The 23,715-nt window shown below is 44.1% G+C and overlaps 1 protein-coding gene across 3 annotated transcripts in view; it reads left to right on the forward strand.

Moving 5' to 3' along the window:
• The window catches only part of LOC144690622 (ephrin type-B receptor 2), a 1,056,594-nt gene that overhangs the window by 852,990 nt on the left and 179,889 nt on the right, over positions 1-23,715 (forward strand). For all 3 annotated transcript variants that reach the window (XM_078558305.1, XM_078558307.1, XM_078558306.1), the window contains one exon: positions 12,856-12,978. In XM_078558305.1, coding sequence (XP_078414431.1) covers positions 12,856-12,978 — 123 coding nt within the window. The remainder of the gene's footprint in view (positions 1-12,855; positions 12,979-23,715) is intronic.

Raw genomic sequence — 23,715 nt, forward strand, 5'->3', positions numbered from 1 at the left:
GACCTGATCGAGGTGTACAAGATTATGAGGGGCATGGAAAGGGTGGGTAGGGAGCAGCTGTTCCCCTTAATTGAAGGGTCAGTCATGAGGGGACATAAGTTCAAGTTGAGGGGCAGGAGGTTTAGGGGGGATGTGAGGAAAAACTTTTTTACCCAGAGGGTGGTGACGGTCTGGAATGCACTGCCTGGGAGGGTGGTGGAGGCAGATTGCCTCACATCCTTTAAAAAGTACCTGAATGAGCACTTGGCACGTCATAACATTCAAGGCTATGGGCCAAGTGCTGGTAATTGGGATTAGGTAGGTAGGTCAGGTGTTTCTCACGTGTCGATGCAGACTCGATGGGCCAAAGGGCCTCTTCTGCACTGTGTGATTCTGTGAGGGTCTAGGACCAGAGGGCATAATCTCAGAGTAAGGGGTCCATAAGACCATAAGATACAGGAGCAGAAATTAGGCCATTCAGCCCATCGAGTCTGCTCTGCCATTCAATCATGGTTGATAAGTTTCTCAACCCCATTCTCCCGCCTTCTCCCCGTAACCTTTGATCCCCTTACCAATCAAGAACCTATCTATCTCGGTCTTAAATACACTCAATGACCTGGCCTCCACAGCCTTCTGTGACAATGAATTCCATAGATTCACCACTCTCTGGCTAAAGAAGTTTCTCCTCATCTCCGTTCTAAAAGGTCTTCCCTTTACTCTGAGGCTGTGCCCTCGGGTCCTTGTCTCTCCTACTAATGGAAACATCTTCCCTACGTCCACTCTATCCAGGCCTTTCAGTATTCTGTAAGTTTCAATCAGATCCCCCCTCATCCTTCTAAACTCCATCAAGTATAGACCCAGAGTCCTCAAACGTTCCTCATACGTTAAGCCTTTCATTCCTGGGATCGTTCTCGTGAACCTCCTCTGGACCCTCTCCAGGGCCAGAACATCCTTCCTGAGATACGGGGCCCAAAATTGCTCACAATATTCTAAATGTGGTCTGACCAGAGCCTTATAAAGCCTCAGCAGCACATCCCTGCTTTTATATTCTAGTCCTCTCGAAATAAATGCCAACATTGCATTTGCCTTCCTAACTACCGACTCAACCTGCAAGTTCACCTTAAGAGAATCCTGGACTAGGACTTCCAAGTACCTTTGCACTCCAGATTTCTGAATTCTCTTCCCATTTAGAAAATAGTCTATGCCTCTATTCTTCCTACCAAAGTGCATGACCTCACACTTCCCCACGTTGTATTCCATCTGCCACTTTTTTGCCCATTCTCCTAACCTGTCCAAATCCTTCTGCAGCCTCCCCGCCTTCTCAATAATAGCTGTCCCTCCACCTATCTTTGTTTCATCTGCAAACTTAGCCAGGATGCCCTCAGTTCCTTCATCTAGATCATTAATGTATAAAGTGAAAAGTTGTGGTCCCAACACTGACCCCTTCGGAACTCCACTAGTCACCGGCCGCCATCCTGAGAAGGACCTCCTTATCCCCACTCTCTGCCTCCTGCCAGACAGCCAATCTTCTATCCATGCTAGTACCTTGCCTGTAACACCATGGGCTTTTATCTTACTGAGCAGCCTCCTGTGAGGCACCTTGTCAAAGGCCTTCTGGAAGTCCAAGTGGATAACATCCATTGGCTCTCCTTTGTCTAACCCAACAGAGATGAGGAGGAATTTCTTCTCAGAGGGGAGTGAATCTGTGGAATTCTTTACTGCAGAGAGCTGCAGAGGTTGGGTCGTTAAATATATTCAAGGCTGAGTTAGACAGATTTTTAATCAGTAAGGGAATCAAGGGTTATGGGGAAAAGGCAGGAAAGCTGAGGATTATCAGATCAGCCATGATTTCATTGAATGGAGGAGTAGACTCAATGGCCTACTTCTGCTCCTACATCTTATGGTCTTATATGTGGGAGATGTTGCAGGTTTGGAAGGTGCTGTTGAAGGAGCCTTGATGAGTTGGTGCAGTACACCTTGTAAATGGTGCCACACTTGGAGGGAGTTAATGTCTAAGGTGGTGGATGCGGTATCAATCAAGTCGATTGCTTTGTCCTGGATGGTGTTGAGCTTCTTGAGTGTTGTTGGAGCTGCACTCATCTAGGCAAATGGAGAGTATTCCATCACACTCCTGACTTGTGCCTTGTAAATGGTGGACAGGCTTTGGAGTGTAAGGAAATGAGTTACTCACTGCAGAATTCCCAGTCACTAACTGGTTCTTGTAGCCACAGTAATAATGTGGCATGCCCAGTTAAGTTTCTGGTCAATGCTAACCGTACAGGGTGCTGATGCTGGGGCATTGTTATGGTAAAAGTGTTGAATGACAAGTGGAGTCAGTTAGATGCTATCTTGTTGAAGATTGCCATTGCCTGTTAATTATGTGGCACCAATGTTCCTTTCCACTTATCAATCCAAGCTTGGATGGTATCCAGTTTTTACTGCATGCAGGCATGGACTGCTTCAGTATCTGAGAGTTTGCAAATGGACATTGTGCAATCATTAGTGATCACCCCCACTTCTTACTTTATGATGGAGGGAAGGCCATTATTGAAGCAGCTGAGGATGTTGTGTCTAAGACATTACCTTGAGAAACTCCTGCAGATGTCCTGGATCGAAGATGATTGGCCTCCAATAACCTTTGAGTTAGGCATGACTCCAACCAGTGGAGAGTTTTCCCCCAAACACATCAGCTTCAGTTTTACTCAGAACCATTGATGCCACACTCGGTCGGATGCTACCCTGCTGTCAAGGTCAGCGTTAGAGTGAGCGAGCTGGGGAGAGAACAGTGCCAGAGATCCACTGTTAATGCTGCATCGGGGAGTCTGCACGGGCCAGAGAGAATGAGAGAGAGCCTAAGTGAAAACATGTCAAAGTCCCAAAGGTAAAAGCAGCAGCAGGAGTCAGCGGGAGACAGAGCGAGTGTGTTCGAAAAAGGAGGAAAAGAAACCAAACTGTGGCATCAGAGGAAAATGAGTAAGTGATAGGTTGGTGAGTAGTTCTCTTTTTCTCTCTCTACGCTAGGGCATCTATTTAAATTATTTGAGAGGCCATCTAGAGGCATTAATTAAAAATAGTAGTTTATCCTAGGTTCTAACAGAGAGAATGGAGTTGCTTTCTTTGATCATGTGTGGGCCACTGAGACCTCCTGTACCATGTTCGAACTTCAGGATGCTTCATGGGTCTGGATAACCACACATGTAGCAAGTGTCTCCAGCTGTTTCAACTCGAGCTCAGGATTTCCGAGCTTGAAGGGAAGCTATGGAGCATCAGGGTGGATGAGTGTTTCCTGGATCATATGTTCCAGGAGGCAGTCACCCGACAGGCAGAGAGGGTTCAGGATAGTAAGTGAGTGGCCATTAGGAAGATCAGGAAGAGGCAGGAAGTGGAGTCTTTGGGGTGTGTGCCACTCTCAAATCAGCACTCAATACTGGAGATTGTTGGGGTGTTGACACCTTGAAGGAGTGCAGTCCAGACTCTGTAGTTCATTGGGCAAAGGACTGCACACAGGGGAGCAGCAAAGAATAGAAATGAAATCATTATAGGAGGCTCCATAGTTAGTGGAGTGCAGACAGGCATTTCTGTAACAGTCATTGTGAGACCCGCATGGTGTGGATCTATAAAAGACCTGTCAAGCTTTTTGATGAAGTTACAGAGATGTTGTCTATATGGATTTTAGGAAAGCATTTGACAAAGTACCAGACAAAAGGCTGGTCAACAACATTGAGGCTTGTGGAATAGGAGGCTCAGTGTCCACTTGGATAAAAAATTGGCTTAAAGACAGAAAACAGTTTTTCAGCCTAGAGGATGATAGACAGCAGAGCCCCCCAACATTTAGCGCTAGAATCTTGATATGTATATATATAAATCATAAAATCATAGACTTTATAGCCATTGATTTGGATACAGGAATTCAGAGTAAAATTTCAAAACTTGGATGTGTGTCAAACGGTGAGGATGATACAAATCGACTGCAACAGGATATAGACTAACAGAATGGACAGACACAAGGCAGGTTAAATTTAATGCAGAGAAGCATGAGGTGATGAATTTTGTCAGAAGAGATAGGGAGAGGCAATACAGACTTCATGGGACAGTTCTCAGGATATGAAGGCTCAGAGGCACTATGTGCACAGATCTTCATAGGTGAAGATCATAGGAAGGCTTCTCACTCCTGATGGCAGGACCATTGGTGACTGTAGAGACCAATTCTTGATCTGCAGGCTCAAAAGCAGTTAGGGCACTGAAACTCCTGATTTGGTGGGGCTCTGATTTTAGTAGACTACTTGCCTTTCTTCAGCAGCCTCAGGTCTGTTTCTTTCAAACTTTTACATTGCTTTCTGGTTACTTCTGCTGGCAACCTCCTGTCCCCACACCTGTTAATCAATGTAAGGCGGAGAGAGGTGTCTTTTCAGCTGGTTGTTGAAGCATTTGAAGATGCACCATGGTCTTATTTAATGGAGCATAGACACAAATAGCCACAATGGAAATTTGACGCCGTGGTGATAATGGAGACCTGCTTCAAAAAAGGGCTGGACTGGATACAAAATATTCCTGGATACAAGATTTTCAGTAAAGATAGGGAAGAAAAGAAAAGAGGAGGGTGGCAGTATTAATTAAAGAGATTAGTTATCATCTTCAAAATCGAGGGACAGCCAGCGATTGAAGGTTTGAAGTCTCTACCTTGAATCTTCATTTGACTGAGCAGGCAGATCTTTGGGCACCTGGAGTAAAACCTCCCATTGGGTATTGGCATCCGGAGTGCAGGCTTTAGAATCAGAATCATAGAATGGTTACAGCATAGAAGGAGGCCATTCGGGCTATTGATTCTGTGCTGGCTCTCTGCAAGAGCAATTCACTTAGTTCCACATCCCTACTTTCTCCCCCTGCACATTTTTCCTCTTCAGATAATCCAATTCCCATTTGAAAGCCATGGTTGAATTTGTCTCCACCACATTCTCAGGCACTGCATTTTAGATCCTAACCACTAGCTGCATAAAAATGTTTTTCTTAATGTCGCCATTGCTTCTTTTGCCAGTTATCTTAAATCAATGCCCTTTTGTTTTCGATCCTTCCGCCAATGGGAATAGTTTCTCCCTATCTACTCTGTCCAGACCACTCATGATTTTGAATACCTCCATCAAATATCCTCTCAATCTTCTCTTCCCCAAGTAGAACAGCCCCAGCTTCTCCAATCTATCTACATAACTGAAGTTCCTTATACTTTGAACCATTCTCTTGAATCTTTTCTGCACCCCCTCTGTATGTGACAACCTTCTTTCTCATAAGACCATAGCTTGCACCACAGTGGTCAACTCGGTGTTAAGCATCGGCTGGAGTGGCTCAGGAGCCCCACTCTGGCATGGCAGTCTCTGCAGCATGTATTGCAGAGGAAGACGGTGGGCTGAGAAGGCGAGCAACTCGCTGGCCTCCGTTTTCTCTGGCCCCTCCTCTTGGTCAGCTGAGCTTTTTGTTTCTGTTTGCCTCTTGCAATGTCGTTCCAATCAGCCTCCGTGGGTAACTTTCTCCCAGTTGCCAGTGTCAATGTCCATCGTCTTCATATCTCACTTGCAGATGTCCTTGTAATAGAGGTATGGACACAAATCAGTTTCTGACCCAGTGACCAGTTCTCCGTACAGAAGGTCTTTTGGTAAGTGGCTGTCATCCATCCGATAAACATAGCTGAGCCAGCATGGACTTCATTGGTTTAACAATAAGTGTATGCTGATGGAAATAGCACACTCCAGGACCTCTGAATTGGTGACCTTGCCCTAACAAGAGATGCCGAGGATACGTCTGAGACAGTGAAGGTGGAAACTGTTCAGCCTTTTCTCCTGCCTAGAATCTGTTATCCAGGTCTCAGCACTGTAGAGGAGTGCACTGAGGACACAGGCTTGGTAGACTCGCAGTTTGGTGTTCTCAGTCAGGTTGCTATTGTTCCACACTCTCTTACTCAGAGTGGAAATAACAGCTGCAGCTTTTGCAATGTGTGTGTTGATTTCATCATCAAGTGACAGATTGCTGGTGATTGTGGAGCTGAGATATATGAAGCTATCAACAACCTCCAGGGTCACATTGTCATGAAACTACCATATTTTTAAAATATTATTGTGGGTATTGTAAAGTAGGCTTTTGTTTGTGTGTGTGGCTGATTTAATTGAATTAGAGTCAGAAAGACTACAAGGTTGAAATGATTAAAAGAATTGGGTATAAAAAGGGTAAAAGTCTCAGCAGATAGGCTGTGAATGAAATTTGCATGTTAAGATAAGCGGGGAGTGATTTGGTTTTCAAAGAAACATGATAAAGTTTTACAACTGACAAGATAAGTAGGGCAAGGTTATTACGTTTATTTTTTCCAAGGAAAAGGCCATATTGACAACATGAAAGATTTTTATATTATGGGAAAAGCAAATTTCAAGACATATAGGAATAATGGGATTTACAGATTAAAGAGGAAGAAATATATTTAAAGGAGGATAGAAGGTTGTATCATGCGTGGCTATGTAAGATCTAAAAGATACACCGTGTGAAACAGGTTTGGGGAAACAGCATCTAGCCACTTTGCAGAAGTCTGTTCCAGTAACCAAAAATGTGTTAAAATCCTTTGGAATTCGACTGTTGAGTGAGTCCCTGCGGTAAGCTTACTGGACTGCCTGTCGACTGTCGAGTGGATCCCTGTGGTAAACTTACTGGACTGCCTGTCGACTGTTGTGTGGATCCCTGTGGTAAACTTACTGGACTGCCTGTCGACTGTCGAGTGGATCCCTGTGGTAAACTTACTGGACTGCCTGTCGACTGTTGAGTGGATCCCTGTGGTAAACTTACTGGACTGCCTGTCGACTGTTGAGTGGATCCCTGTGGTAAACTTACTGGACTGCCTGTCTAAATTTAAAATCTATTTTGGACTGTTGCCTTAAAGGGGGTGTGTTGTTGAGAGTCAGGTTAATTCGAAATTTTGGGATTTGTTATAATAAGTAATGGTGTAACTGTAATCTTGTGCATGTGTTTTATTATTTTCTTTTGTTAATAAATGTTTTAATTTTAAAAATCTCTAAAGGCGTTAGTGGACTCATTACTCCTGAATTCAGTGCACAAATCTTATCATAATAAATACAAATTGCAAAACGGTGTGATAGCAAGGCCAAGTTTCCTTTGTGGATTTGGTCAGCCTGGCAAATACCACCTTCTGTACTATAACATAGCACTGATAGATGGCAGTATAGCAACATCCTAGACCATGACATTTGTCTTCCTGATGCTGATGGTCAAACCAAACTCTTTACAGCCAAAGGAGGATCTGACCATTTGACCCTGAAGGTGTTCCTCGGTGTGGAATGTTAGTGCGGCATCGTCAGCACAGAGCAACTCTCTGATGAGGACTTGGTGCACTTTTGTGTTGGAAAGCTGTTCAGCCTTAAGCTCCATCAGATCTCATATGTAAGTAGACACCCTCTGTAAATGACCTGAAGGCATATGACAGCAGCAAAGAGGAGAATATTCTAAAGAGTATCGGTGCCAGAACACAACCCTGTTTGACCCCACTGCAGATCCCAAATGGTTCTGACATTACCCCCATCATAGCTGTATTTACCCATCATGTTGTCATGGAAAGAGGAGATCACCTTGAGCAGCTCCGGTGAGCAGCCAATTTTCCCCAGCAACATAAATAGACAGCCCCTGCTCACATGGCCGAATGCATTGGTAAGCTCGATGAAGATAATATCTAGTGGTCTCCTTTGTTCACAGCATTTCTCTTGAGCTGTTGGACAGAGAAGATCATGTAAATTTTGGATGTTCCAGTTCTGAAACCACACTAGGATTTGGGGTAGATGTGTTCAACCAGGATCTTCCGTCTGACAAGGGCGAACATGGGCAAATATTTTTCCCACCATGCTCAACATGGAGGTGCCTTATTCATTGTTGCAGCCGCTAAGGCCGCCCTTGTTCTTGTGCAGAGTCACAATCTTTGCATCACACACATCCTGGGACACTGCCTCCTCCCTTCAACAGAGACAGAGAGATTCGTGCAGGTGCTGCAGGGGTGCTGGTTTCCCGTACTTCATGAGTTCAGGTAGTACACAGCACCTGGAGCTTTGCTAAGCTCCTTCACTGTGAGTTCGATATCCAGCTCTGCCATGATAGGCAGGCTTTCTATGGTATCTCAAGCTTCCTCAGTGACAGTGTTCTTTCTAAAGTACAACTCAAGGTAGTGTTCATCCATCTTTCCAAATGTTTACAACATCCCATGCCTTGTTTTCAGTGGAGCCATTTTCTTTTCTGATGGACCTGTTGCCTTTTTGACCCCTTTATATATGCTCCTGATATTCTCTGACATGTTGGAGGACATTTGGATATTCTGGCAGAGTTTGGTGCACTGTCAAGCAGTCTGTTGGACTTTACATCAAGCAGCTCTTATTGCATTCAGAATCTTCTCACTCGGATCTCTCGCCTGGACTCCTTGGCTTCAATGAGAGGTTCCATCACAGCAGTGTTAGTCTCGAACCAGTCAGCAATTTTCCACTCTTGCTTCCAATAGTTGAGTGTGGTATTAATAGATGGTGTCTCAAAATATTTTCCATTTTACTTCAGCTCTCTGTGGGAACGCCGGAGAGCATCTGTTCAATCAAGTTGTGGAGCTGTTGGTTTTATCTGGACAGTCAGTATGGCTGATATTGATGCGAGGGCAGCATTTCTGCTTTGAATGGAAAGCTTCAAGAGTTGCACCCTCACACTGGCACACACCAAGGAGTGATCTGTCTCACAGTCAGCGCTGTGGTAGCTGTGTGCATTGAGGACGTCGTTCAGCGAGTCACGTCTAGTGACGATCAGATCCAGTTGGTGCCAATGACACCTTGAGGCATGATTCATTCTGAAAGAAGGTGTTAGTTACAAAAAGCTCATGGTAGCAGTGAAGTTCAAGTAGTCTCTGTCCGTTTTCATTTATCTTTCCCAGGCCATGATGTCCGAGGCAGGAGGGCCACGCCTCATGGTTCATTCGTGTGTTGAAATACCCCAGTAGATAAAGATATTCTGTTTTTGGGATTCTGCTGATAGCAGTGTCAAATTCCTCTTAGAACTGGTCTTTCACCTCTTTTGTGGAGCACAGCATTGGAGCATAGATACTCATGAGGTTAAGTGGCCCTCTGTGAGTTGAGAGGTGGATGGAGAGAACACGTTCTGAGCCATTTATTGGGGGTTCTCTCATAGAGGGTAGTGAGTTTGTTACAGCAAAGCCTATGCCCTGCTCATGTGTTTCCTCTGGACTCTGCCTCTGCCAGATGAACGTGTGATGTTTTGCTTTCAGTGATCTGCTTTCGGCGAGCTTGGCCTCTGGTAGGGAAGCTATGTCAATGTTCAGCCTATCAAACTCCATGTCGACCACAGCTGTCTAGTGTACTTTACTGACCAGCTGCAAATCATCTGTCAGTCCCGTGAACATGGTCCTGATGTTCCAGTTTGCCAATCGAGGAATTGGCATTTTCTTTTTGTTTGTTTGCCTGTTGCGATCGATTCCATTCTCCTGTTGGGCAGAGACTCCAAGCTTCAAGCGGCCATTGAAGCAGAGGGACTGCGGCAGGTCAGCACCATAACACCTTACTAAATCAGGGGCTGCTTAACGTGAGGTGGGCGGTGGCTGACCAGTGGGACACGCTGGTCCCTCCCACCATCAGAACCAGCCTGTAGCATCCGTCCTCTACTCCAATCAAGTTGGGTGTTTCACTTGCAACTGCTCCCATGTTGTGTTAACACTCTGCAGCAAAACTGGAGTTTCCTCTCCAGGGTGCAAAATGGGCAAAATTTATGGTGACCCTGGGCTGCCCAAACATCAGGGTTCCCCTCTGCATCCAAAGGAATGCAAAGCATTATGTTTGGTTTCGGGATTTGCCAGAAAGATGACATATTTAAACACCAGTCCGCCTTTGGGTTCCAATCCAGATGTTTGTCAGGGTTTACTCCCTTATCCTTCAACTCTCCTGAGGTATCCACAAGGCAATTTGCCCACAGCTGGGAGTTTGGTTCATGAGTGCCAGTGGGCCTGCACGCTGCATGCCTAAGGGACAGAACATCCTCCAAGTTCCTTTGAAGCTTTAGCCTGGGGTTGCGAGGGAGCCAGTTTCCTTGTGTCACCATGAGGAGGCACAAGTGAGAACTTGCTGATGGAGAGGCTGTGTGCTGACAGGGAAAGACTTATACGAAACCATGTTGACTCTGCGTGATTGCATTGAGCTTTTCTAAATGGCCTGCCATTACCGCCTTAATAATAGATTTGAGTATTTTCCCTATGACAGATGTTAAACTACCTGGCATGTAGTCCCCTGCTTTCGGTCTCCCTCCTATCTTGAATAGAGGAGTTACATTTGCTATTTTCTGATCTGATGAAACCTTTCCAGAATCTAGGGAATTTTGGAAAATTAAAACCAATGCTTTTCAGCAGCTATTTCTTTTCAGACCTGAGGATGAAGTCCATTGGGGTCTGGGGGCTTGTCAGCTTTTAGTTGGAATAATTTTCTCAGTATCCTTTCCCTGGTGATTGTAGTTGTTTTAAGTTCCTTCCTCTGTTTCACCTCTTGATGCACATGTAATTCTGGGATGTTATTTGTATCCTCTACAGTGAAGATGGGTGCAAAATATCCTTATTTTCCATTATTAACTCCCCAGGCTCACTTTGTAGAGGACCACCATTCACTTTACTTACACTTTTCCTTTTTAAATACCTGTAGAAACTCATTATTGCCCTTATTTAAGTTCAAAACACTAGTCTTAGACTCACCTTTCTCTCCCACGAACTGTATGTGAAATTTAATCATGTTATGATCACTACTACCCAGCGGCGCTTTTACTATGACATCATTAATTAATCCTGTCTCATTGCACATTACCAGATTTAGAATACTGCTCTCTGGTTAGCCCTAGGACGTGCTGCCCTAAGAAAATGAATTCTCTGGAGCTTAAGGATAATTTGATCAAAGTTTTTAAGTTAGAGAGAAACCATTTCCATTGGTTGGGAGCTTAGGACCGGAGAGAATTAGTTTAAAAATTAAAGCCAGATCTTTCAGGGGCTAAAGTCTGAAATGCTTCTACACTCAAAGGATGGTGGAAGTTTGAAACCCTCTTCTGCTGGCAGCAATTGATGTTAGATCAATAGTTAATTTCAAATCTGCGATTGATAAATTTTTGTTAACCAAAAATTTTGAAGGATTTGGGGCAAAGCAAAAATACAGCTAATGGGAACAGCTTTTCTTTGTTAACCATATCTAAACCTGTCATAATATTGTACATCTCTATCCAATCTTCCCTTAATCTCCTCTTCTCGAAGGAGAGCAACCCCAGATTCTCCAACCTAACCTTGTAGCTAAAATACCTCATCCTTGGAACCTTTTTGGTAAATCTCCTCTGCTCCAACTTAGATCCTCACATCCTTCCTAAAGTGTAGTAACTCAAATTGAGTGCAAGAATCTGTCTGTAGCATAACCAGAGCTTTATATAAGGGTTGTTCCAATCCCTGGAGAGACCAATGCATTTTTAATTTATTTTTATAAATTATTGATCACCTGCATTTACACCGCCATCGCAGGTACTGTGTTTATTTATAAAAATGTATAAAATAATTTATTTATAAAAATAAATTAATCTCCATGATGCCAAGGGAAAGACCAGGATTTCATTTTTTAAAACTTTTTCTGTAACAAACCAACTAAAATCAACATAATTCAAACATTAATTAACAGGTGAAGGATATTTCAAACAAAGAGATAAATTTCACTTTAAATAGTCAATGCAACAAAGATATGCCTACGTAGTTACAAGCACTCACATTACTTTCGACACAAATATGGCATCATGTGCATTCTCACCAGTCTTCCTAACTTGGCCTCCAATATGTAGGATCTCTCACTTCCCTCTCAATTGTTTTGGTCCTTAAGTCAAACTCAGCAGCAGTCATTTTCCATCTGACGTTATTGGACATGGTCAAGATGGAAAAAGTGTACTTTTACTCTTACTCTGGTCACGACACTCTTGATGGCACAGAGTCCCCACAGAATCTCTTCTCTGTGCTCTTTAATCAATCTGGCAATACTGAAACAGCAGCAATGGGTCTTGTTCAATCCACAATCCCTTGCCCTTCCTGTCTTCAGCTCTCCATTTTTCCAACTGAATAACATATGCATTAACTTAGTCTCTGCTCTATTCTCAGAGACCTGCTTCACCACAAGGATCTGGTCAAAAACTGCCAAACAGAAAACTGTTCCATTCGGAAAGAACCTTGTTTGTTTTATCTTACCTAAATTTTCAGTATCTTCTGAACTCCCAAACAAAAAACACAAGCTGACCCCACCCCACTGCAATTAGCTTTCTACTTACCTTTGCTTCTTTGTTGTTCATCCCCCAAAGTAGCCTCAGTCACATGGGCATTTCTTGGAATGTAATCAAATCACAATCAGGAAACCAGTTAGCCTCTTTCAGAATACTCCCCAGTTCATCCTGGCTTTAAAGGTGACATTGCACAAAAAGAAAATACAGGCTTTTCCCAAAGCATATCACCACAGGGCTCAGTATAACTTCCCTGTTTTTGTACTGAATGTCTCTGTTTATGAAGCCCAAGATTCCTCATGCTTTTCTAACTACTCTCTCAATATGTCGACCAACTCCCATTCAGATTTTAAAATCATAGCAATGCTATCACATGTCTTGTAACACACATTGACCTTTCTAGAATTGAAATATGACTTGATTGAGTACATTTTGAATTAATATTTTTGCTCTGTAGATTTAGTCATTTGATTTGCAACCATTCTGACATTCTGACAGAGTTCCTGGCACTGTAATATCTAACTGTTCAGCCTACAATATTCTCACAAGTCAATTTTCTCTTTGCAGTGACACCTGGTATGAAGATCTATATCGATCCGTTCACCTATGAAGATCCCAATGAGGCTGTAAGAGAATTTGCCAAAGAGATTGACATATCCACTGTGAAGATTGAACAGGTCATTGGCGCAGGTATCTATCTGTTCACACAATTACTTTGTGTTTTCTTTTAAAAGGAGTGAAACGATTTCCTGTATTCCTTCAGGTCAGTGTAACCTACTATTGAGAGTTGTAAATGCAACCCAGTGTTGGTGGGAAGTGAAACAGAAAATGCTCAGCAGGTGAGGCAGCATCTGTCGAGAGGAGGACAAATGTAATGTTTCAGGTCAATGACCTTTCATCAGAACTTCAAAATAATAAAGGTTTAATAAACAAGTACAGAGCTAGGGAAAGTAAATCGGATCTGGTGGCTGAGGCAGCAGTTCCCCTGCCCCTGGGCCCGGAGGTTCCAGGTTGTGCCCCACTCCACGGCTTATTGGCCATGGAAGAAGCCAGTGTGTAAAGGTGCCACTCCTCGGCCTGGAGAAATGGGGAGAATTAGCGGCAGGAAGGACAAGTGCCTGTAAAACTGCATGTCAAATCTGAAAATGATAGGTGATATCAATGGAGAAGGAGCATTGTGGTGACCTATTGTAACATGGGAAAAAGCAGAGAAAGAGAGCCACGGAAAGGAAAAAAATGAGGGGCAGAATTTTGCCCTTGATGGGCGGGCGGGCCCCACCGGTTCGGCGGTGGGTGGGCAGCTGATCCCCGCCGCCAAAATGGGCCCCGCCGCCATTTTAAGTGGGCGGGCCAATTTAGGCCCTCCCAGCGTGACGCCCGGCGGGAAGCGCTATGCGCTTCCTGTGCGGGCGGGGAGGGATTCCCCAACTGTCAGAGTGCACTCTATCATGCATGCGCACGAAAGAGCACAGATCTCCCTGAGACAAAGTGCTGCCTCAGGGAGAGCACTGAATGTTTTTGTAAATTTAAAAAATAGAAAACTAAAAAAATTACTAACATGTCTCCTTCATGTGACAATGTCACACGAGATGGGACATGTTAATAAATATCACTGAAACTTTATTAAAGTTTTTTAAAACCGACATGAAACCTCATCCCGCCGGTGGATGAGGTTTCATGTTTTTTCAGGAGTCGGCTGGGGCTCCTGGCCTGCCCACCAACCTTAAGGTTGGATGGGCAGGGCCTTTAATTGATTTAACTACCCTGTCAGTGGCCTCAATTGGCCATTGACAGGTCGGCGGGCGGACAGCTGTCCCCCTGCCTTCCTGAATATTTAAATGAGGCGGGATGACGTCAGGGGCTCCACCCAACGTCATCCCGCATCATTTTCGCATCGGCGAGCGGGCCCTGCCCCCAACTTGCCGACGGAAAAATTCTGCCCGAGATCTCTGATAGGGCGGTGGATGGGGAGTAGCAGTTAGGCTGATCATACAAGACAAAAGGGGTGATCAAGAAACAAAAGATGGGTCCAGAAGTTACAACAGAATAGCAGAGCAGGAGAGAATTATAGAAAATCCTGCAAAGAGGAGAAGGCATACATAGCCCAAGCTTAAGGTGGGGGAAAGGAAGGTGGACCCCAGCGGTGTAGGCCACCCCACCAGCTGCAGGATCCCAAAGATTGGTTAGGCTTGTTGATGACAGATTCACATTGGCTAAAATTTCATAAAATGGTGACTGGAGTGGAAGAACATAAAATATAAGGCTGCAAATATATAGATCTTTAAGCGTGAGAAATGCGCAGAAAAGGTCACAAAAGACAAATAGAGCTTCTAGATTTTACACATTGGGAAAATGAATATAAAGGCAAAGAGGTAATGTGGTTTTTGAAGAAGACATTAATTGGATCATAGATAGAGGGGACTTTGGTGTAATGGTAATATTACTGGAGAAGTAATCCAGAGGCCTATCCTAATACTCTAGGGACATGGATTCAAATCCCACCGCAGCAGTTAAATTCAATAATTAATAAAATCTGGAATGGAAAGCTAGTCTCAGTAATGGTGACCATGAAACTATCATCATTTGTTGCCAAAGCCCATCTGGTTCACTGGTGTCCTTCAGTGAAAGAAATCTGCCATCCTTACCTGGCCTGGCCTACATGAGACTCCAGATCTATGTTATGTGATTGTCTCTTAAATGCCATTTTAAATGGCTTAGCAAACCACTTAGCACTGCCAAACTGCTACAGAAAAGTTAAAAAGGAATAAAACTGGGCTATTACCTTGGAGGTAATTTTAATTTGGACCATAATTTCTCAAACTCTCTCAGCAAGTTATCATTCTTACTTCTACATATGTAATTGGTTCATACATGGACCATGACAACTGGATCCTCCCCCTCCCAATCCAAGTCCATCTCCAGCCACAAGGAGATGTCTCTAACCCTGGCACCCGGCAGACAACACAGCCTTTGCAGCTCCTGGTCACAACTGCAGAGCACAATATCTATCCCCCTGACTATACTGTGGCCTATTCCTTTTCACTCCCCCCACTCCTTCATGATGCCATGGGCAGTTTGCTCATCCACACAGTATCTCGTACCTGTTGATCAAAGTCAAGGGCTGAGGCTCCATCATCACTACATCCTGAAACCCCATACCTGCCTGACTCGCAGTCACAATCTCCTGCCCCTGACCATTGATCAACTCTAAAGTTCTACTTCTCTAAATTTCTAAGGGATGTGACTGCCTCCTGGAACAAAGTGCCCAGGTAACTCTCTCCCTCCCAGATGCCCCACAATGCCTGCAGCTCAGAATCCAGCTTAGTAACTCTGAGCTAAAGTTGCTCAAGCTTCAGATACTTGCTGCAGATGTGGTTGTGCAGGATTGGAGTGCATTCCACAGATTCCCACAGATTGTAGTCATGGGACACCCCCTTCCCTGCCATATCTGTCTAACCTTATTTATTTATTTGATTACTTTTTTTAAGTTAGTAACTAGTTAGCCAAAGTAACAATAATTTACATTCTTCTAGCTTGGAGACAAAAGAAAAGCACTCACCAAGCTACTGAAGGTAAAACAAAAGAATAAAATTCCTTCCCACCCCCTGCTCTGAATTGTCACATGCACCAAATTCCCAACTTATCACTCAGTTCATGAAACACTCTATTCCTGGATAACTCTGCTCCCTGCTCTGTACAGTAGCAACAGTGTCCACTTACACCAAGAGCTAATGCCTCACATCCAAGTTACCACAGTTAAGTAACTAACACTTAATTCAGGCAAGCACTTTCAGTTGATTGACAGTTAACTACTACTGTCTCAATTAACTAGGTATATTAATGAAATGCAGGATGAAAGCACACAGACTACATTACAGTAAATTGCAGCACAGTGATCCCTTATCCCAACAGCATAAGTACATTCATGAAAAAGCTTAATTTAAAGAAATAAAGATCTTATGATGAACGACTATGGCCTGACACTCCAAACACACAAGTAAAACATCGAGAGCTCAACTCCTGGTCTTGAATCAGCCGGGGAGCAGACTTGGCCGTAAAGCAGTGGGAGCAGGGATGCCTTGCGTCCAGCAGAAGTGACTGCTCGTGATCACAGCAAAGAAACAGGGCTGGGAGCTGGTGTTCTCGAGGCACTCCTATTGCTGATTCCCCTCAACCACATGAGCTGGATCACCTTACCCTTCAGACTACAAACGGTATCTTCCTCACCTCGGGGCTTTCACAGTTCCGATAGTAGTTGGCAATATCAGCAGCCATCCCTGGCCAGTAACACCACTTTCTTGTCAGTGCCGTTGTCTTTTTCCGATGCTTGGTGCCCTGCTGATTGTGAATCGCTTTCAACACTTGAAGGTTGAGCCTGTTGGGAAGGATGAGTTGCTTCACCCCTCTCCCGTTGTCCTGAAGAAATCAATAGAGAATACCATCTTCCTCCCTGATCCTTTTCCAGCCACTCAACAGTTTGTGGGTCTGTTTGACTCCTTCATTTGGTGGCATTGGGTAGGTGGATGTTTAGTTTTCCAGGAGAAGTGCAGTCTACTGGTGTCACCAAGTTGTAACTGCCTGAGGTCCTCCTTTGTGATAAGGTGGGAGATATTCATCCTGGTAGATCCCTTCTCAACAATAGCTGCCGGCTTAATTCACCTATGAAAGTTTTTGTTTGAATGCAACTGTCTTTATCACTGAAGTTTGTGATCAGCCTGGATATTCTACCCTTCTCTCCCACATTGACTGGAACTGCTCCAAGAGTTAGACTAGTTGATAGCTACATGAGAAGTGTGACAATTTAACAGGGCATGATGTTGCCCAGTTGGCGACAGCTGGCATGATCCTTTGGAGACAATGATATTGTGGGTGTGTAAAGGAAAGCTCCAATTCCTGGCTACTCAGTCAGGTATGGTTAGTGCATTTCGAGTGCAGGAAGCAAGCTTGAGAACTCTTGGCCTCCTGCTGCCATGCTCCTAATGTACTGCATGTACTTGTCACCATACATGCTCTGCAGGATGCCCAAAAGTCCCTTAGCACATTCAACCCTAACACTTCAGGTGTCCTCAGCTTCCTCATCTCGATGGGCATACCTATTGTATCACAAACCACCAGAAATCAAAAGTTGCAGAAGGTTTGGCTGAGGACAGGCATGGAGAACTTGACATAACCATGATAAGGGATGTCCAATGCTTGCAGAACGGAGACTCAAATGAGTGAAGAGACATCTACCAGCTCGCACTCTTTGGCTAGATGCTCTCTGAGGAAGTGATTGATAATGGTTGGTGTATGGCAGAATTGTTACAGTGCAGAAGGAGACCATTTGGCCCGTCGTATCTGCACTGGATCTCCAAAAGAGCAACTCACTAGTGCCATTACCCCACCTCCCTGTAACCCTGCACATTGCTCCTTTTCAGATAACAGTCTAATTCCCTACATCAAATGCCTTTTGGAAGTGCCTGTACACCACATCAACTGCATTGCCTTCATCAATCCTCTCTGTAACCTCATCATAAAACTCTAGCAAGTTAGTTAAATATGATTTTCCCTTAAGAAATCCATGCTGGCTTTCCTTAATTAACCCACATTTGTCCATGTGACTATTAATTTTGTCCCAAGTTATTATTTCTAGAAGTTTCCCCATTGAGGTTAAATTGACTGGCCTGTCGTTGCTAGCCTGTAGTTATCTTTATGCCCTTTTTTGAATAAGGGTGTAACAATTCTCCAGTCCTCTGGCACCACCACTGTGTCTAAGGAAGACTGAAAAATTATGGCCAGTGCCTCTGCTATTTCCATTCTCACTTCCCTTAGTATCCTTTGATGCATCTTATCTGGCCCCTGTGCCTTATCAATTTTAAGCACAGATAACTTATCCAATACCTCCTCCTGTTCAATTTTTAACCCTTATAGTGTCTGAATTACCTCCTCTTTTACCACAGCCTGGGTCGTATCTTCATCCTTGGTAAAGACAAATGCAAATATCTCAGTTTTGCCCTCTGACTCCATGTATAAACCCCCTTTTTGGTCACTAATCAGTTCTTTTTACCATCTGTATGCCTATGGGATTCCCTTTTATGTTAATTGCCAGTATCTTTTTATATTCCCTCTTTGCTTCACTTATTTGCTTCTTCACCTCTCCTCTGAACCTTGTATATTCAGCTTTGTTTGCAATTGTAGTATAAAGGGTTAATATTGAATATGTAAATACTTAGTTATCATCAGTAATGTAAGATCACATGGCAACAGAGTATGCTGAGATAGTTTTGTGTGAAGCCTTATGCTAAGCCTTGTACTGTACATAGTTAGTAGAATGCTCAATAAAAGGTAAAGCCTTGACTCCAGCATTATCTATAAATCCTGATCACAGCCAACCTAAGTTAAGACCCACAACAATGACAACAGATGGTGACAACCCAATATGACAGAAAAAGCAACAAGAGCCCAGTGACTAGGAGAAGTAGCAAGAGAAAAGACTGTAGGACAAGGACAGCATGGGAAAGACACTAACAGAATACAAAGAAAGGCTGGAGTGATGAAAAGCCAATGAGAAAATCCTACCTTTACCCGAGTGCTTCAACCACGTGGAAGGCCCAGATCAAGGCGAGAAGGTTCAGAACTGACAGAATCACAGAATACTTCGTAGGTTTACAAGGTACAGAACAGCTGTAGGACTAGCAGAGAAGATTGGCAAGGAAAAGGTCGACATCGTAAGCAGCAGTGCAGATGACATAATGGTCAGACAAGGGCAATAAACGAAGGCAGGACAACATATGAAGATGCTATAAAAGCCTTTGACACTTATTTCAGTCTTCGAAGGAACACCATTATAGAAAGGACAAGATTCATCCAGAGATGGGGAGAGAGCATAGATTCCTTCATTAATAATTTATCTTGACTGCTTGAGAATTGCGAATGTGGAACCCTGAAAGATGAATTAATTCAGGATCACATTGTTGTAGTACTGAAGACATGTGCTCTTGAACTTGCCGCGCCCCTAGCCAAGCTGTTCCAGTACAGCTACAACACTGGCATCTACGCAGCTATGTGGAAAATTGCCCAGGTATGTCCTGTACAAACAAAGCAGGACAAATCCAACCCGGCCAATTACCGCCCCATCAGTCCACTCTTGCTCATCAGTAAAGTGATGGAAGGGTTCATCAACAGTACTATCAAGTGGCACTTACTTAGCAATAACCTCCTCAATGATAATCAGTTTGGGTTCCACCAGGGCCACTCAGCTCCTGACCTCATTACAGCCTTGATCCAAACATGGGAAAAGGAGTGGAACTCCAGAAGTGAGGTCAGAGTGACTGTCCTTGACATCAAGGCCACATTTGTCAGAATGTGGCGTCAAGAAGCCCTAGCAAAACTGGAGTCAATGGGAATCAGGAGGAAAACTCCCCGCTGGTTGGAGGCATACCTAGCACAAAGGAAGATGGTTGTGGTGTTTATTTTTATTATTCATTCATGAAATGTGAGCGTCACTGGTTGGGCCGGCATTCATTGCTCATCTTTCATCCCTGGCTGCACTTGAGAAGATGGCGGTGAGCCGCCTCCTTGAACCGCTGCAGTCCATGTGGTGTAGGTACACCCACAGTGCTGTTAGGGAGGGAGTTCCAGGATTTTGACCAAGCAACTCCGGTTGTTGAAGGCCAATCATCTCAGTTCTAGGACATCACTGCACGGGTTCCTCAGGGTAGTGTCCTAGGCCCAACCATCTTCAGTTGCTTCATCAGTGGCCTTCCTTCCATCCTAAGGTCAGAAGTGGGGATGTTTGCTGATGATTGCACAATGTTCAATACCATTCGTGACTCCTCAGATACTGAAGCAATCCACATCCCACATGGCAGATTGGTCAGGAAAGTAAAAGCCCATGGGATTCAGGGTAATGTGGCCAACTGGATAAAAGGTTGGCTTTGTAACAGGAAACAAAGGGTAATGGTCGATGGATGCCCTTGCAAATGGAATATTGTCTCAAGTGGTGTTCCACAGGGCTCGGTGTTGGGACCCTTGCTGTTTGTGTTATATATTAACGATTTGGACCTGAACGTGGGGGACACGTTTGGGAAATTTGCAGATGACACAAAGATTGGCCGAGTAGTGGATAGTGTAGAGGATAACCATAATCTCCAAAACGATATAGATGGGTTGGTGGAGTGGGCGGTAAAGTGGCAGATGGATTTTAACATAGAGAAGTGTGAGGTCATACATCTAGAGAGGTCAAACACTTACAGGGACTACACATTAAATGGGAATATACTAAGTGGGGTAGATGAAGTGAGAGGTCTTGGTGTACAAGTACACAGGTCCCTGAAGGCAGCAGTTCAAGTAGACAAGGTTGTAAAGAAGGCATATGGAATGCTCTCCTTCATTGGCAGAGGTATGGAATATAAAATTAAGGACATAATGTTGGAATTGTATAAAACACTGGTGAGGCCACAACTGGAGTACTGTGTGCAGTTTTGGTCACCACATTACAGGAAGGATGTAATAGCTCTGGAGAGAGTGAGAGGAGGTTTACAAGAATGCTGCCAGGGTTAGAAAAGTGTAGCTACGAGAAGAGATTGGATAGGCTGGGGTTATTATACCTTAGAACAAAGAAGGCTGAGAGGTGACTTGATTGAGGTGTACAAAATAATGAGGGGAATAGATAGAGTGGACAGGATAAAATTGTTTCCCTTGGTGGAGTTCCAGAACCAGGGGACATAGATTCAAGATAAGTGGCAGAAGGTGTAGGGGGGACATGAGGAAGAACCTTTTCACACAGATGGTAGTGGGTGTCTGGAATTCGCTGTCCAAGTTGGTGGTAGAGGTAGAAACTCTTTTAAAAAGTACCTGGACCTGCACCTTAAGTGCTGTAAGCTGCAGGGCTATGGGTTGGGTGCAGGAAGGTGGGATTAGAAAGGGCACCTGGGTGTCCTCGGGCTGGCATTGGACAAGATGGGCCAATTGGCCTCCTTCTGTGCTGAAACTTTTCTATGGTTCTGTGTCCAAATGCAGCAAGACCTGGACAATATCCAGGCGTGGGCTGATAAGTGGCAAGTAACATTTGCGCCACACAAGTGTCAGGCAATGACCGTCTCCAAACCGAGGGAATCTAACCATCTCCTGTTGACATTCAATGACATTACCATTGTTGAAATCCCACTATCAACATCCTGGGGTTACCATTGACCAGAAATTGAACTGGACCAGTGATATAAATACTGTGGCTCAAGAGCAGGTCAAAGGCTAGGAATTCTGTGGAGTGTAACTCACCAGGCTCCTTCAACAGCACTTTCTAAACCCGTGACCTGTGCCACCTTGAAGCACAAGGGCAGCAATGCATAGGAACTCCACCACCTGCAGGATCCCCTCTAAGCCAGTTACCATCCTTACTTGGAAATACATTGCCGTTGCTTCACTGTCGCTGGGTCAAAATCCTGGAACTTCGTCCCCAACAGCACTGTGCATATACCTATGCCACGTGGATTGCAGCTGTTCAAGAAGGCAGCTCACCACCACCTTCTCAATTATGGATCGGCAATAATGCTGGCCTAGCAAGTGATGCCCAAGTCCCATGAACAAATTTAAAAACAATTTAAAAAATGACAGTCAAGTGCCGTTCCTGTGAGACATTGCAGGATCTAATGGGAACTATTAGGGTGCAGATATTATGGTCAACGAGCATAAAACCAGCTTCAAGTTAGACACTAGAACAGGAGTTTCAGCTCCTTTAGACACAGAACAGTGACTAAAAGAAGAATCCCTCCAGTCATTGACTATACAACTCCATGGTCCAGGAGGTATTCAACTGATAGTCAAGGTAGGGTTGACTGTTGAACTCCAGTACAAAGGATGAGAAATCACAGAACCTCTGTTTGTGATCGAAAGCCAAGGGTTAGCCACTGTTAAGCCAAAAAGCTTGCACAGATCTACAACACATCTATAAAGTAAATCAATTGGGAAGCCAAGAAAAACTGACAAAATTCAGGATAGAATTTCCAAAATTGTTTAGAGGTCTGGGGAAGCTGGAACAACCCATCACATCACATTGAGACCAGATACCAAACCACTGTGTTTGCTCACCCCACACTCTCTTTTACCGAAAGTGAAACAAGAAATTGAGTCAATGTTGCATCAGGAACTTATCTCCCCTGTAACCAAACCTACAAGTTTGTGTTCAGGTGTGCTTCCAATATTGAAACGAAGCAGCTCAATATGAATCTGTTTTGACCTCACACAGTTCAACAAAGCAGTGGAAAGAGAGATCCACCCAGTGGCATTTGTGAATGGGGGTCTGGCAAAACTAGCAAACAGCACAACTTTTGCAAAATTGGATGCAAACGAGGTTCCTGGCAACTCGCTTTGGATAAGGAATCCAAACTGCTGACCACATTTATCACACTGTTTGGAAGGTATTGCTTCAATCACCTACCTCTTGGAATTATGTCAGCACCAGAGATTTTTCAGAGAATGATGACAGGCATTTTAGAGGGATTGGAAGGGGTCATCTGCCACATGGATGACATCCAGATTCCCCCACACAGGAACAAGGTCCACACCTAGAATACTGTGAACAATTTTGATCCCCGTATCTAAGGAACGATGTACTGGCATTGGAGGCAGTCCAGAGAAGGTTCACTCCGTTGATCCTGGGGGGATTTTCTTATGAGGAGAGGTTGAGTAGATTGGGCCTGTACGCATTGGAATTTAGAAGAGTGAAAGGCGACCTTATTGAAACGTATAAGATCCTTGGGGGGCTTGACAGGGTAGATGCTGAGAGATTGTTTCCCCTTGCAGGAGAGTGCAGGACCAGAGGGCATAATCTCAGAGTAAGGCTCCCCCAACCCCCTTTAAAACAGAGATGAGGAGGAATTTCTTCTCTGAGGGTAGTCAAATCCATGGAATTCTTTACCACAGAGGGTTGTAGAAGCTTGTTCGTTAAGTATATTCAAGGCTGAGATAGACAGATTTTTAATCAGTAAGGGAATCAAGGGTTATGGGAAAAAGGCAGAAAAGTGGAGTTGAGGATTATCAGATCAGCCATGATCTCATTGAATGGCAGAGCAGTCTCGATGGGCTGAATGGCCTACTTCTGCTCCTACGTCTTATGGTCTTATGGCATGACGCAAGAGTGAGAGCAGTGTTGCAACACTTGGAAGAAGCAGGACTAACTCTCAATAAAAGTGTGAGTTCTCACAGCCAACCATTAAATTTCTTTGACACATCATTCATGCTTCGAGCATTAGGGCTATTCTCAAAAGACCAAGGCAGTCAAAGGTTTTACAAAATCTCGCAACGTAAGGGAGCGATCAGTTAAGTAAGAAAGTTCTTTACAATCTAGCCATTGTAAATGAACCATTATGACAAATGCTTGGGCAAGACCCAACAAACGAAGTTAAAGATTGCATTAGTTCTAAGGAAGTGGCTTGTAAGGTTGCCTGA

The sequence above is a fragment of the Cetorhinus maximus genome, chromosome 15 (genome assembly GCF_964194155.1).
Source record: "Cetorhinus maximus chromosome 15, sCetMax3.hap1.1, whole genome shotgun sequence".
Taxonomy (NCBI): Eukaryota; Metazoa; Chordata; class Chondrichthyes; order Lamniformes; family Cetorhinidae; genus Cetorhinus; species Cetorhinus maximus.